Raw genomic sequence first — 15,572 nt, 5'->3', positions numbered from 1 at the left:
CCCCCCCAACACTGGATCACAGTCTAGTTAAGAATCAAGGGCACCAAAGAGCAACAAAATGACCTTTTCCAATTTTCAAAAACATAATCAAGGTTAGCGTGACTTTGCCAGCTGAGATAAGAGACTCTTGTTTCTTAAAAAGTCATCCCTATCTCACTGTGAAATATAGCTGCTCTTTGTAAATTAGTAGATATGCAGAGAGAAGCAGCAGAATACAAAGTACTGAACTAAAATCATGTAAATGTTAAGAATGTTTATTATACACAGCAAAATAAAACAAATAGTTTGTTTATTGTAACTGGGTTTCCCATTCTCAGTACGACAGCCTCTCCTGGGGCCCAATTTAAATTGGTTTAAACAGGTGCAATGCCACTGAAGTGCTTAGGTCTGTATTTGATTCATAACATCTATCCAGGAACGCAAACATAATTCAAGAATTCCAGGGATAGACTGAATGTGCAGGTCTAGTTCTAGATTAGGATTAAATTGGGGGTTGAGATTTGCATTTGAGTTTAAATCAGGGCTAAACTTTAAGGTTTGATTTCTGATTCAACAGCATCAACTTTTCATGAGCTGTTCTCATGAGATTTCAGGCCCAAGAGGTAGAAATTTCAGGGAAAAAGCTGTTGCAATGACCATTATCTTGTAAGATTTCTCCCACATCTAGGGTGGAACTGTCTTCTAGCCAAGAAACAAACCTAAACCCAATCCTGGATCTAATCTGAAACAGAACCATAAAAATTGTTGTGGATTTGGGAATAAATCCCCTCTCTTGAAATTCTAAGGACAGTGGATCTGAGATTTCAGTTTTGATGCATCTTTTATAAAATTAAACAATTACATGATGTGGTGCTCTACCCTACATTATATGTCACAAGTACATTAGAGGGCAATGTTTGAAATGTACTGACTGTCTTTTATTATATTCTTTCTGTTGTTATTGCCTTTTCCTTCTCCCCTCCCTTGCTCCACCTAGAGTATTCCTTTGCAGAAGAAAAGCCTGTGCAAATGCCTTACTGCAGCAAAAGAAGCTGTGAGAAATACTGTCTAATACTAATATTTTCAATACTGGAAATTTACAATAGAGATTGAAAAGGGGATGGGCTGCAAAACTTAGATCTTGATACAAACTTCCCCAAAGTTCAGGGTGTTTGAATACAGGGTTTCTGTTTGGGCCGAGCACTAGAGAAATAAGAAACACAAGATGAGTTGGATTTTGCCAAACTTCATTAGTCAAGTTTTGGATTTGCAAAACCAAAGATGATTCGGAATCAGATCCCAGTTTAGCCAAGCCCTCAAAGTTTTATAAATAAACACCATCTGCAGAATTACTTATGGAAAACTATGGCCAAGGAAACGGAATTGGGATACAATCCATGTGGTACAATATAAAAAATAACGAGAGTTCTGTAGCACTTTAAAGACTAACAAATTTAATTTCTGCAGGCATAAGCTTTCATGGGCTGTAACCCACTTCATCAGATGTAAGGAAGATAAATCAGATTGGGGGTATATATATATATCTAAGGTTAAGGAACAACAATGGGGAAGTTAGGTATAAGCAAAGTCCATTACTTACAGTAGTTGAGGCCTATTCATAACCATTAATTAGGAGGTGAGAATGTGTGAACAGTGACAATTACTTCTGGTAATGAGATAACCATTTCAAGTCCCTATTTAGACCCAGTTTGACTATGTCAAGTTTGCAGATGAGTTCCAATTCTGCAGTTTCTCTTTGAAATCTGTTTTTGAAGTTTTTTTGTAGAAGTATGGCAACTTTCAAATCAGCTACAGAGTGTCCTGGGAGGTTGAAGTGCTCTCCGACTGGTTTATGGATGTTACCATTTTTTATGTTTGATTTGTGTCCATTTGTTCTTTTGCGTAGTGACAGTCCGGTTTGGCCAATGTACATGGCAGTGGGGCATTGCTGGCACATGATGGCATATATTACATTAGTAGATGTGCAGGTGAATGAGCCTCTTATGGGGTGGCTGATGTGGTTAGGACCTGTGATGGTGTCACTAGAGTCAATGTGTGGGCAGAGCTGGCAACGGAGTTTGTTGCAGGGGTATGTACCTGAGTTAGTGTTCTTCTTGTAGGGTGTACGGTTGCTGGTGAGTAATTGCTTCAGGTTGGGGGGCTGTCTGTAAGCAAGGATAGGTCTGCCTCCCACAGCTTAAGCGAGTGAGGAATCATCTGCTAGGATAGGTTGTAAATCCTTAATGATGTGCTGGAGAGATTTTAGCTGGGGGCTGTAGGTGATGGCCAGTGGTGTTCTGTTGTTTTCTTTGTTGGGTCTGTCCTGTAGTAGGTGACTTCTGGGTACCTGTCTGGCTCTGTCAATTTGTTTCTTCACCTCTCCAGGTGGGTATGTAGTAAAAAAATGTAAGGCAGAAGTCCCCAAACTGTGGGGTGCATCCCCCACATGGAGGCACGGAGGGATGTTCGGGGGGGAACGCAGCAGGACCTGGGCCAGCCCTCACAGAGGGTGAGGAGGGCGTGCCACCCAGTTACGCTCCAGCTGCAGCTGCAGCTCCACACCTCCCCCTGCTCCACCCCCTGCCTAGTTCTGTTCTTATTCCCTCTCTGCCCCAAAACCAGCTCTGCCTCAAGCCCTGGCTCTTTCCACATCCCCAGTTCTGCCCCCAGCTTCTCCTTCAGCCCAAGTTCCACTGATGAGCCAACTGTGCAGTAATGGAGGAGAAGCGTGGAAAAATTCCATTACTGGTAAAGGGGTGGGTGTGCAACAAGAAAAGTTGGGGCACTACTGATGTAAGGCAATCATTTAAAGATACTTCTAAAGAGGTAAAACACTGGATGAGACAAGACATAATACCACAAAATGTGAACTAACTGGGTGTTTAGAAGGGTTTCATTCTTAGGATATGTCTACATTGAAAAGAAAAACCCAGGGCACCAAGTCTCAGAGCTTGGGTCAATTGACTCAAGCTCATGGGCCTTGAGCTGTGGGGGTAAAAATAGCAGTGCAGATGTTCTTGAGTGGGCTGGAGCCCAGGCTCAGAGACATTCCTCCCTCCCTGGATTTCAGAGACACTGCCCACTATCACCTATGCAGAACGATATACCTTCATGACTTTACCTGAGGAATTTATTCAGATCTCCATGCTTCATGTACTCAAAAACCATGATGAGTGGATCACCCTCCACGCACACTCCATAAAACTTCACAATGTGCTCATGCTGTAGGTTAGTCAACAATTCGGCCTCTCGGTGGAAGTCTTTCCGAGCGTTATCACTGGCATCTTTCAATGTCTGGAGGAGAAAGGGAAAGGGGTACGTAAAATATAAAGAACGTGGGGGAAAGATGAGGGTACTGTACTGTGTCAGGGACAAAGAAAATACTTTTTTGGGGTGACTGGTTGTAATCATCAGGTCTAGAACCAATTGAAGTACAGACCTGTGATTGTATAGTGTTTCCTCTGCTATATTTCACCATATATTATTATTAATCATTATTTCTATTGCAGTAGTGCCTGGGAGCCCCAGTCATGGACCTTTGCCCCATTGCTAGATGCTGGACAAACACAGAACAAAAACACAATCCCTGCCCCCAAAGAGTTTAGCAGTAGACAAAGGGCCTGAGTCTCCTTTGATTTACATTAGTGTAAAATCACAATCTTGAATTGGGACCTGTGAGTACTGTAAATTCTTTGAAGCAAGGACCTGTCCTCCTAAAATACTAGCTGAATTGTGAGGATTTTAATTGTTTTGTTGTTGTTGTTATTGCTGTTGGCCTCAAAATTCAGCTACGTATTTTCCACACTTTTAGATGGTCAGCTCTCTGCATAACAGCTTACAAATGAAGGCCCCAATCACAGATTTACTTTGAGTTCAATGGATCTACTTGCATCTTAAAGTTAAGCAGAGACCAAATATATTTCACTTAAAAAGATTTATTCTAAGAAGGTACATGCTACTACAATAAGGACCAGATGGAGGAGGGATGTGGAATGGGAAGAGGACTTCTGCAGGTTCTACAAAGTTGGGATTTTCCTTCCCGGTAAATCCCAGGATCTGCAAATTCTGGAGACCATACCTCTACTTCCTTTATTACCACACATTAACTAAGAGAAGCATTTCTGAATCCATTGTGTTTTCTTTCTGAGCCAAATGTCCCTCTCACACAGGTATTACCAGAAGAGGGTGATGTCACAGTTGGGATAACTGCACCTGTATTTCCCCCTCCGTGGTTTCTCAAAGGCACCCACTTAAAGGTTTATGGCTCCCAGCCATCACCTCTCTTCAGTGGGGCCCCACATCTCACTCTCATCTGACCAGAATTTTTAAGGCTGCATAGCTCCCTGGTCTACCCTCTGATACCCCCAGAAAACTAGTCTGCCCAAAAGGCCAGTACTTGCACTTTGCTTTCGCACATCATTGGATTGTTCAGCACTTTAGAGTAGTACAGAAACAGAGCTAAGGTCCAGTCTACATAGAAACATAGAAACGTAGAACTGGAAGGGACCTCGGCAGGTCATCTAGTCCAGTCCCCTGCACTTATAGCAAGACAAAGCATTATCTAGACCAGCGGTTCTCAACCCTTTTTTCCTGAGTACCACTCGGGTCAGGTACAGTCAGGTCAAGTACCACTTGGGAAAAAAAGGGTACTTGACCTGACTGTACCTGACCTGAGTACCACTTGGGAAAAAAAGGGGGGGGACTTGCGGCAGCGGTGGGGTTTCGCAGCGGCGGCGGAGGGGGACTTTCGGCGTTGGCGAGTTACATGGGGGCAACAATGCCCTCTGCCAAAACCCTTCCGCCATTTGCCCCTTTTCGGCGACAGGGTTTCCAGGGGGAGGCTTGGTGGGCACTTCCGGCAGTGGATTCGGCGGCGCGGTACGGCTCGTGTACCACCCGGCCTTCTGTGAAGTACCACCGGTGGTACGCGTACCACCGGTTGAGAATTGCTGATCTAGACCATCCGTGACAAGTGTTTGTCTAACCTGCTCTCGAAAATTTCCAATGAACCAGATTCCACAACCTCCCTAGGCAATTTATTCCAGTGCTTCGCTACACTGACAGTTAGGAAGTTTTTCCTAATGTCCAACCAAACCTCCCTTGCTGCAATTTAAGCCCATTGCTTCTTGTCTTATCTTCAAAGGTTAACGAGAACAATTTATCCTCTTTGTAACAACCTTGTATGTACTTGAAAACTGTTATCATGTCCCTCCTCAATCATCTCTTCTCCAAACTAAACAAACCAAATTTTTTCAATCTTCCCTGATAAGTCATGTTTTCTAGGCCTATAATAATGGTTGTTGCTTTTCTCTGGACTTTCTCCAATTTGTCCACATCTATTCTGGAATGCAGCACCCAGAACTGGACACAATACTCCAGTTGAGGCCTAATCAGCGTGGAGTAGAGAATTACTTCTTGTGTCTTGCTTACAACACTCCTACTAATACATCCCAGAATGGTGTTTGCTTTTTTTGCAACAGTGTTCCAGCCATGTTTGCAACAGCTTGTGATCCACTGTATGACCTCCTTGTATGTATAACTATTCCATCAAATAAAAGAATTACAGGGGACAACAATGTGGTTTCCTCTGATGATTTTATCTGTAATGTTGTTGGGCCCTCATTCAATTAATTCTCAACATACTGGCTCTAGAAAAATTGTTCATGGTTAAAACAGTTTTTAAAAACAAGCAATTATGAGTACTACTTTAAAAAAATAAAATTTGGGGGAAATATGTGCTACCCTAACACACATTTTCCCAGGAAAATTATAAAAATGCTGACAGCTTTGTTCTAGCAAGATGGCATATTATGTGTTTCAGAAAGTACTTTTTATCTCCGAGAAGCAGCAAAATTATCCTATGATGGACCAGTTGCTATGGCAACTACACATTTTCCGTCAAATAGCAGAATGAATAATGGCCTAAAACCTGGATAGATTGTTGGTGGTCAGAATTTCTGCTACCATAGGGGTTGCTTGAACTTCTTTTCCTCAATTTGCCCCTCATTATTCCCCCATGTAGCACACGCAATAGATTTACTGCTTTAGAGAGAGCTGACACAAGCATGCATGGAGATACTTGCGGTGAGCAAAAATTAATAAGCAAACAGAATTTACATACAAATGATACAGAATTCTTGTTCTAACTGTAGTGGGAAAAGACAGAAAAGTCAAAGAAATTGAGATAAAGATGTATTCACTATTATTGGTATCGTTAGTGACAAAGGGGCCAAATCTCTGCAAGCAAAACTTCCCCTGAAGTTAATGGGAATTTTGCCTGAATGAGGACTGAGAAACAACTTCTTGGCCCTGCACACACACCAAGTACATGGGCTGCTTGCAGAGATGCTCCATGGCAACCAGGACAGAAGAGATCTTCTCCACAGAGCTGCTCCATGGCTGTTGCAAAAGCCCAATCTACTGCACTCTGAATTACCTATCACAGATAAGAGTCTGTTTAGTCCTAGATCCACTGGCAACATTTTTCCCTTCCCCTAGCCCAACCCAAGACCTCATTCATGAAAGAGCTTGGATCTGGTCTCCAGGGTGCATGGTACGGAACCCATTGCAAGGACTTCTGATATCCTCCCCTATTCTGCGTTACTATGCAGTGGAGCTGTAACTTTTGCCCACAAAAACAGGGGAAAGAAGGTTTACCCATGAGTAGGCACGGGAGGGTTTGGCTATCATTATAATTAGAATTACCACTAATGTTATTAATAACAAAACTCTAAAGATATGTTTCCTTCTCTGTGCATTGGGCTTTCACCATGAGATTCATATCACTGTTAATTAGGTTCACTCCTCCTTCCCATTCCATTCAAGTAGTGAATTTACTGGAAAGTCTGATTTGATTTAAATACCTCTCTGAACTGGGTAGATGTGATGAGCTGAAAATCCTCACATTTCTTTTGTGTTGTGTTTGTGGTTCTGTGTATTGTACAGGCAGAATTTCTCTAACTGGAAAAAAAATCTACAAGCAAATTGCCAATTATATTATTCAGTCTTGATATCAGAAATATCAGGCACTTGTCTCATAAAATCAGCTGCTTCACTTATGCATGCATATCTATGTAAGTATAGCAGCTGACTCTCTAAGGCTATATTTACATTACACGCTAGGGGTGTGATTCCCCAGCTCGTGTACACATACTTTGCTAGCTCCCATTGAGCTAACGTAAGTATAAAAGAGCAGTATAGTCATGGTAGTGGCAGCAGAGGCATGGCTAAGCCGTTCTGAGCACAAACCCACCTAAGTCTTAATGACAGAGCACGCAAGTCCATGCACACAAACAGAGGAATCACACCACTAGCTCATAGAGTAAACTTAGCCTATAATATTTGTAAGATGCACCTGAGTTTCTGAGATCAGGATCAAGACTTAAACATCCAGCTGTTCAAAATAACATGAGGTTTGTTATGTTCATTTTACCCCCATGGGTTCAGGAGAACCAAGAAACAGCTGCAGACTTGTGCTCCACAGCGATTCCTTTCATCTGATTCCGGTGGGGTCAGCTGAATCCAAAACTATGCCCACGGATCTATTCCCATGACAATGGCTTATGGAGGGTACTGCAATCCTCAGTCTGCAGTCATGGTTTGACGTGGCAATGTGGCATGGAGAGGGCATGTGGCTATTTCTCCATCCACTCACCAAACCCTCTGGAACTGTGTTGCAGCGAATAGCCCACCCATGCACAGAGGGCTCGTACAAGGCTTATGCACCATTTAGATCTCACTTAAGTCCTTTGTGCACAGGATCTGGCACATAGAAGGAGTTTCTGAACACAGTGCGCGGACCAAAAAATCTAGAGGTGAGAATATATTAAACTTAACTGGCTCAAAAAATAGTATTATTTTCAAATGAAAGAAGCACAGATATTTGAATGTGCATATGATTTTACCTACAACTAGATTTTTCTGAATCTCATAGCTCTGAAATCATTTGCTGAATCAATGTATATCTTTAAAATTTTGTCCACCCAAAAGGAAAATGCTGTATTTTGAGTCAGACCCAATTCCTTCATAAGGCACAATAACAACTATTTTGTAACATGCATGCACAATGCTGTTATAGTTGCCCAGCAACCAGCAGAAGGCATGTCAAAGATGCAAAGGAACCTCCAATGAATGAAAAGAAGCTCTGACAACAATTTCACGTAGGTGACAAGATGCTCACCCCGGGCAGCTTGCTCAGCTTCTTTCCTGCCAAAAGCTTCCAGAGATAGACTTATTTGTCACTAAATATGCACTTCAATTAGGACAGTTGAAGCCTTTTCACAGAACACTTTTATTTTGTTCTCAGTCCCAAGGGGGTTTTCCTAGATTTACTGGTGTGAAATCCCTCTAAATTATTCACAACGCAGAAAGGTAGAAACACCATAATTGTACTTTGAACTAGCCTCAAGCTACATTTCTCTAGGAACCCAATCCTGCTCCCACTGAAGTCAATGGGAGTTTTGCCATTGACTTCAATGGGAGCAGGACCATATTCTATCACTTGTACAGTGGTAAAAGGGTCACTCTAATAGGAACAAAGGAATTGCTATACTGGATGAAAACTTTGGTCCCTCTAGTCCAACGTCCTCTTTGACAGTAGGCAGCTTCAGATAATTCAGAGAAAGGTATAAAAATCCCCAGATGGGCAATTAGGGAATAACCTGCCTATAGTGGAAATTTCTTCCTAATCGATTCAGTTAGATGGTAGCTTACGCCATGGAACATGAGGTTTAGATCCTTTCCTTGGTTATCAGTCAGATAACCACAGCCCTAAACATAGATTTTGGTGAGGCCTTGTGCCAGTACTGGTGCTGTGAACTGACAGAATTGTTCTGTTAATCCATGAAGACACCTGCCCCTCAAAGCCTTGGGTACTCTTTACTGTGAGCTGTAGTGAGAAAGAGCAGTAAAGAAGAGAGTGGGCATCTAAACGGCACCTAAAGTGACTCCCCTTTGGGCTCCATTCATACAGGACTGACAAAGGAAGGAAGAGAATAGAAAGGTGCTGATTACACCACCATGCTGCTCTCTAAGTGAGGGAAAAGAGAGGAAGTGTAGATTTATTAAATCAGTTGGTCAGAAGACAAGCTCACCTCTACCACAAAACAATGAATGAAAAGTGCTATATAAGAGCTAGACGTTATTATTATTATTCACTTATCCTAAGTGTCATCTCTAACCCCTCACTTCCTCCCTGACTCTGATATATCCTTTCAGGACTACATTTTCTTTTTCGCCATCAATTTTATTGAACTACTTCACAGACCTGCAAGCTTCCATAGACCCGTGAACTTGGCAACCTCAGAGAATGTTTGCAAGAAATGATTCATTTGACAAATCTAGGCTTCTTTCCTGCTCTCGCATTGCAAGTCGCTCAAATCTATTTGTTGTTTACATTTACCTGAAGAAGATCTGCTGGGATGTTTTACTCTATGGACCGAACATAAATATTCAGAATTTGTACCTAATTATTTAGCTGTGAATGATCAAATGGCTCATGTGGTATTGTGTCTGTTCCCTAACTCAGGGCCCAGTGCCATAAAAACCTATGTTCATGAATAGTCCCATTGACTTTAATGGCACCCTTAGTTTCACATTCAGAACCTTGTGTGTTCTCGTGGGACAAAGGTAGGGGTAGGAGAAAGGGGAACTGCCTTTTTCACAAGATGCCCCCAGCAGATTCCAAAATTCAAAGTGGAAATTAGTGAGAATCAGTTAACAATGTTTTCTACTGTATATCCACAGTTGGGATTGGAATCCATCTTCAGGAGCTCTGCTTCTTGGCAGAAGAGTGTCTGTGGAGTAGCCTAGCTATTATATAGATGCTCCAAGATCAGAGGAGGTATCCCCTTATTTCCCGGTGGAGCCTGGGGCTATGCACAGTTTGGCCCCTTCTATGATGTGACAAGCTCTTCCTCCCCTCTAAGGGGAGAATAATTCCAGATATCAGAGACTTCAGAGTTATTGATGTTTTCCCCTTGGTTTTCCTCCTCCTATTGGTTTTTCTTTAGAAGGGCAGAATGGAGCCTTATATTAAAAAATTACCCTCCCAGCCCTGAAATGCAGTCACTTCTGGATTTCAAAATAACAGCAGCTTAAGAGTACACAACAATTCTACCCAAAAGTTTAGGCCAGGAAGTGATTTTGTAAAATGTTGGCAGTTGGCTAAGAATCACGTGAACCTTTGCGAAATAGTTCTTTGTTGACTAGCAGTTACATGTGTAATCTAATCATGTAGCTGGTTTTAGTTATTTTTTTAGACAAACGAATATGAGACCCCATGTATTTTTAATGACATTCTGCCATTATTTCTCACTCCTCGTATTTCAGATAGATCATAAAAGATTTTGCCCCTCTGTGACACTGTCATTTTTCTCCTTTTCTTTATGAAACTCAGCTCTCATTTTATAATCCACAGCAAGATCAAACATTATATTCTCTTGACATTCCATCAGCTTCATGAACCCTTGCACATCTATCACCGAAGGTACTCTGGGCTTACTGAACAAGCAAACATGATCAATTACAAATAACACAGCATTAGTTGCAACCAGGAATTAACAATGGAAATCCTAGACTCTCTTACCTTCACTGCCACCAAGATCTTGTCCTGCTCTGGAGAGAGGTTATAGCACTCGGCCAAGAAGACTTTCCCAAAGGCTCCTTCTCCCAGCTCTCTTTTTAGAACAATATTGTGTCGTTTTATGTGCTGAACAACTGTAAAGTGAACACAAAATGTGTGTTAGAAATGAATTTTGGGGAAAGTGTGGGAGGGTGCCCAAGATGAATATGTACACTATGGAGGGAGAGGGTTTGTCTGTACAATACTGTGCATAGTGGAAAGAATACCATAGTTGTCACTAGAGTTCAGCCCAAATCATTGTAAGAAGTGTGTGTTGATATATTTATAGAGAAAGCACAATTTATTTGCTTTATGAGACATGGCACTGAGACCCTGGAAGTCATAAAGAGAAGGGTTCTCATCATTAGACTTGGATGAGTCCTCAGAACATGCGTGTGAATATTGCTTTTCCGAAAGTAAAAAACAAAGGAAAAAATGCAGGAAGCAGACCAAGCTTCTCTCACGCCACTTCCATTTTTATTTCTTTAACAGGAGCTGATCCTTTTCATTCAGCTCCAAAGAAAAAATTGTGGAGGAGGGAGAGGGAGGAAACAAAATAAAACATTCACATAATCCAAGAAGATAAAGTATGCCCTCTTTTAATTAAATCCAATCTACTCTGTGGCTCTCTGCTTATCACTTGTTCATCTTAAATTAAACTGCCACTTGCTCTGTCTGTTTCATGCTACAGCTGGGATAAGGCAGATATTTCATTCTCACAAATATGATTTACACTGTTGCTCGAAGGTAAAAGAAAAAAAAATAAGACAAAATGGACCAAGGTTTTAGTCAATGTTGCTGATAGAACCTTTCAACTATCTGCTGAAAGAACTCACTACTAATGGACCAATTCATAAAGCCCTTAAGCATATTTTTTATTTTTTCCTTTTGAACACACTTTAATTAAAGGATTTACTATTTAAATAAACTGGACCAGATTTACTGGTATACTCTGGCGACTGTGCACTGCACTAGCTACATAAAGCACTGAAAGCCCAGTTTAACTGGACAATTAAATTCGGTTTACAGCTGCTTTGTGTCACTGGAGTGGTACAAAGTAGCCAGAGTGTACTGGTGAATTTGCCCCATTAAGTGTATTTATTTGCTTTCACAGACATTGAAATTCACCCCTGTGTGGACAGCCAACACAAAGCCTATGCACCACTTCAGTCTTAATTAAGACCTGAAAAGTAAATGGGATCTAAGTGGTGCACAGGCCTCTTGCAGGCTGTTTGCAAGGGTGTGAATCTCACCTAAACCATACATGTAACTGCACCTAGTTTGTTGAATCAATACATAGGAAAGCTACTGTGATCTCTGGATAATTTAAGTTTATGGACCAATCTCTGACCCAATGCCTGCCCATGCAGATGTTATAGAATAGGAGCAAGGTTCTCCAGAAAACAGCCTATCTACACAGACATCGGCTGCTAAGGGAAGTTCTCCTATGGACACCAGTGAAAAAACCCACATGCTCCCTGTTTTCCCTCAGTGTTAGGACACGAGGAGAAAGCAGCCACAGCATGAGGGGAAATGAACACATTCCACACAGAGCAGATGTTGACCCCCTGCATACTGCATACAAATATTGTATTCATATTTCAGCTTGATGCTGAAATAATCCAGCATAGAGCACCAGGGCCACCTGTGTCTCCTCTATGACGAGTTTGCCAGAGACAACAGGAAGCCTGTGAAGAGTGTCTCCGTGAGTGCTGGTTGAAACTCAGTAGGAGGCAAGAGAAAGAGCTCATGGTGGGGAAAAGAGCCTGTGACACAAGCTAGGATACTCACGTCCTCGCACTTCAAAAGTCCCAGTTCCCCTTATGTAAGTCACGTAATGCAGGGAAACTCATAGCTGCTCCTGTCCCACCACCAATAGGTTCCTACATGTCAGTGGTGTCCAAGTTTTTCAGCCTGAGATCCAAATATGTTATTTCACAAAGGTCAGGGGGCCCCAATTAAGATTTTAGGGCATATTCTCTGGCATGCTCCACTCCATTTGTGGGCCAAAGGGAAGAGAAGCCACTCACAAGTCCCCTGATGGGGGACCAGTAGTCACAGAAGTCAACATATTTGGCTCCTTCATCTTCCTTCTGACAGCCCCTAGTGCATAGGTTATGAATGGGAGTGATTGGTATGCTCTGCACTCCAGCTATCCTCAGCTGGTGTATGGTCTCTTAGGTACCATAGGCAGCTGGGCCAAGTTAGAGCAGTCCTTAGGCTGCTCTGACCTGTACTGGAGCAGAGAATCTGGGAGCCATAATTAGTTGTTGGTTCTCAGCTTCAACTGTTTTTCCTCCTTGCCTGGGTTTCCTGGTGCAGGTGAGGAGAGCTGTCCCCTGGATTCAGGTGGTGTCATTAAAGCTCTCTTTTGGGCTCCCACAGCCTGTCAGGGAAGTGACAATGGAGTAGCCAGAACTATGTTTCTCTCATGCGTTGTAACTGATGGCCAGTGAGGAAGCTGCAGAGCAACCACAACAGGGAAGGGACAGTAGATTCTCAGACCCCTCTGGGCCCACACCAGAACTGCTCCTGGAGTTGAGGGGGAAGCAGCAGCAGGCAGCTGGGGAGGTGGTGTACCCTACTTCCTTCTCGTATTGACAGGGCTGTTTCAGACATTTCAGTTTGAAAACCAGAGGGTGCAGCTCAAGGAACACTCTTCTAATGCATAATCAACTACACATTTTCTTCCTAACAGTCACCCTTGACAGCCACAATGTAAAGCCTCCAGAGCCAGACCACAGGTTGGACACTCCTGCCACAAGCTATGAACGGCCCCGTTTACTCAAGGTTGTAGTGCATTGTACCAAAGGATTCCATTTCCATGAGACTCTGCTCTCAAATCCCTTTATCAACCCAGGGAAAGGGTTTTAAAGTGTGTTGTTACTTTTGACACAGATTTTTTTTTTTTTTTTTGGTCCTGGTCCTCAAGTGCTGTAAATAGCTATGTTGCTATTGCAATCAATGGAGCTATGACTATTTACACCATCTGGCCTTTTATCTTCATTTCTGCCCCAGCATTGGGATTTTTAAAAAAATAAAGGATGATATGAAGTTATAACAAGAGACAGGCCCTAACCCTCCCCCGGACAGATGCAAATCTGTATTTACTGTCTTATACTCATCTCTATTCATATTATTAAATATTCACCACAAAATAAATATCGAGTCTGGATAGCAGTCTAGTGCCTTAGAGAGTGGCACAAATTCAGTGACCGTGGAGCATGTTTCAGATAGAAATTAAGCACTAAGACAAAATAGGGTGCACATTCCTGGGCCACTGGTGCATGACTTAGGCTTTGTGGAGCACAACATGCCTGAGGTATGCAGCAATAGCTCAAGAGTTCACATCCTGTTAGATCTAATTGCTCCGCTTTCTTTGCCTTTTATTAATTGTTCCCGTTCCGATTCAGCTACTTCAAACTGGGCAACAATTGATTGAGTAAACAGTCCTTCGCACTAACAGAAGTCTTCAATTATTGCTCATGATATAGGGATATTTTGGAAATGAAGCAGTTCAAAACTCTTCCACATTACAATTTTTGCACAGTTCCCAATGGGGTGGTTCAACTATGACCAGAGAGACCAGGCCACAGGCTCCTTTCTGCCCATGGATAAGGAGATTCTGAAGGGGTTGGGGAAGTGGTGATCTCAAGGAACTTTTCTGTTATTGATAGGAGGCAATGGCTGGATCTTTCTTCATCTGGGACATTTGGATCTTTTGCTCCACACCAGTTTTCTTGAATATTAGTATGGCAGGGGCTAAGGTGGCACAGGAGGGATTTGAAGCACTCTAAGAGCTACCAGGCAGACTAGAAAAAGTTCTTCCAGAAGCTTTATCTTGCCATATTCAGGACTCTGAAGTACTGTGAGCAGCTGCTCCATCTTTCATTGGGAAGGGGCTTGAAAATTCCTCCGTGTCATACCATTGACTCCCGGCTAACCATTTCACTTTCTTTTGGGGCTTCCTCTCCCTCTGCTCCCCACATCTCATTATGAGACAGTCTCATTTACTTTCCTGGATGAGAGGGACAGGACAGATCCAGACATCACATTTTTTAAAATGGTTGTCCCACCTAGTAACTGTTGTTTGGCAGAGAGTATAGGGGAAATCCTGGCCCCATTGAAGTCAACAGCAAAACTTTCACTCTGTTCCTTTAAATGTTACCACAGAGGGATTGCTGATAAACAAATCACACATTTTAGCTTTGTTCATTTCATCTCCATTTGAAACACAGAGAAGCATCAGTGTTTGTCCCGGTGATGAAGAGATTTTATTGTCAAGTTTCTAAGAGGACATCACAATGGAGAATAAAACAAATAAGAATAGTTAAATATTGCTTTACAGAGAACTCACAGCTACAGCAAAATACTCATATATAAAATAACTATTGGGTAAATAACTTGTCCCATAACAAATTGTCAAATGCAAAATACAGCATCCCAAAGCCCGGTATGTCAACTGCAGCAAAACAGATCCGCACAGAATATGTATTTGCAACTTGTCACATCAGATCCACCACAGTCACCTTTCTGTGCAAAACTGAGTGTCAAATAAATAGAAAATGGCAGTGAATGTGACTAAGTGGGCCCAGATTAAATATAAGGACAACATACATAAATCAAATACATACAATATGATGTGACAGAAATATGAGCTGAGGAAAAATCCAGTTAGCGAACGCAGGGCCCAATCATACTATGCCAATGTCTTGTGTGGGAGGAGACTCCAGAAGGAAATGTACCAAAAACTTAGAGTCAAATTCTGCTCTGAGTGTGATTACTCAGGAATTATCTAGGGGTTGATTTGTAAGGTACTTAACTCCCACTGACTTTGAATGGCAGGTAGATTCCTAACTGGCACTTGAGCCTTTGTAAATCTCCCCTATACTGGTGAAAAAGTTTTCATTTCTCTACAGCGACAAGAATGGAAGAGCTAATATGAGTTAAAATACTTTAGGGAAAAATTAGA

The 15,572-nt window shown here is 42.1% G+C and overlaps 1 protein-coding gene across 2 annotated transcripts in view; it reads right to left on the bottom strand.

The window, feature by feature from the left end:
* LOC137167129 (BDNF/NT-3 growth factors receptor-like) overlaps positions 1–15,572 on the bottom strand; it is a 259,594-nt gene that overhangs the window by 38,772 nt on the left and 205,250 nt on the right. For both annotated transcript variants that reach the window (XM_067569138.1, XM_067569137.1), the window contains 2 exons: positions 10,565–10,695; positions 3,101–3,273 (listed from right to left, as the gene is read on the bottom strand). In XM_067569138.1, the coding sequence (XP_067425239.1) occupies positions 3,101–3,273; positions 10,565–10,695 (304 nt within the window). The remainder of the gene's footprint in view (positions 1–3,100; positions 3,274–10,564; positions 10,696–15,572) is intronic.

This window comes from Emydura macquarii, unplaced genomic scaffold, assembly GCF_026122565.2.
Source record: "Emydura macquarii macquarii isolate MOO-44397 ecotype Brisbane River unplaced genomic scaffold, CSIRO-AGI_Emac_v2 contig_2897, whole genome shotgun sequence".
Lineage (NCBI taxonomy): Eukaryota > Metazoa > Chordata > Testudines > Chelidae > Emydura > Emydura macquarii.
The sequence above is the reverse complement of the archived record's forward strand: the minus strand, read 5'-3'. Positions and strand labels throughout refer to the sequence as shown.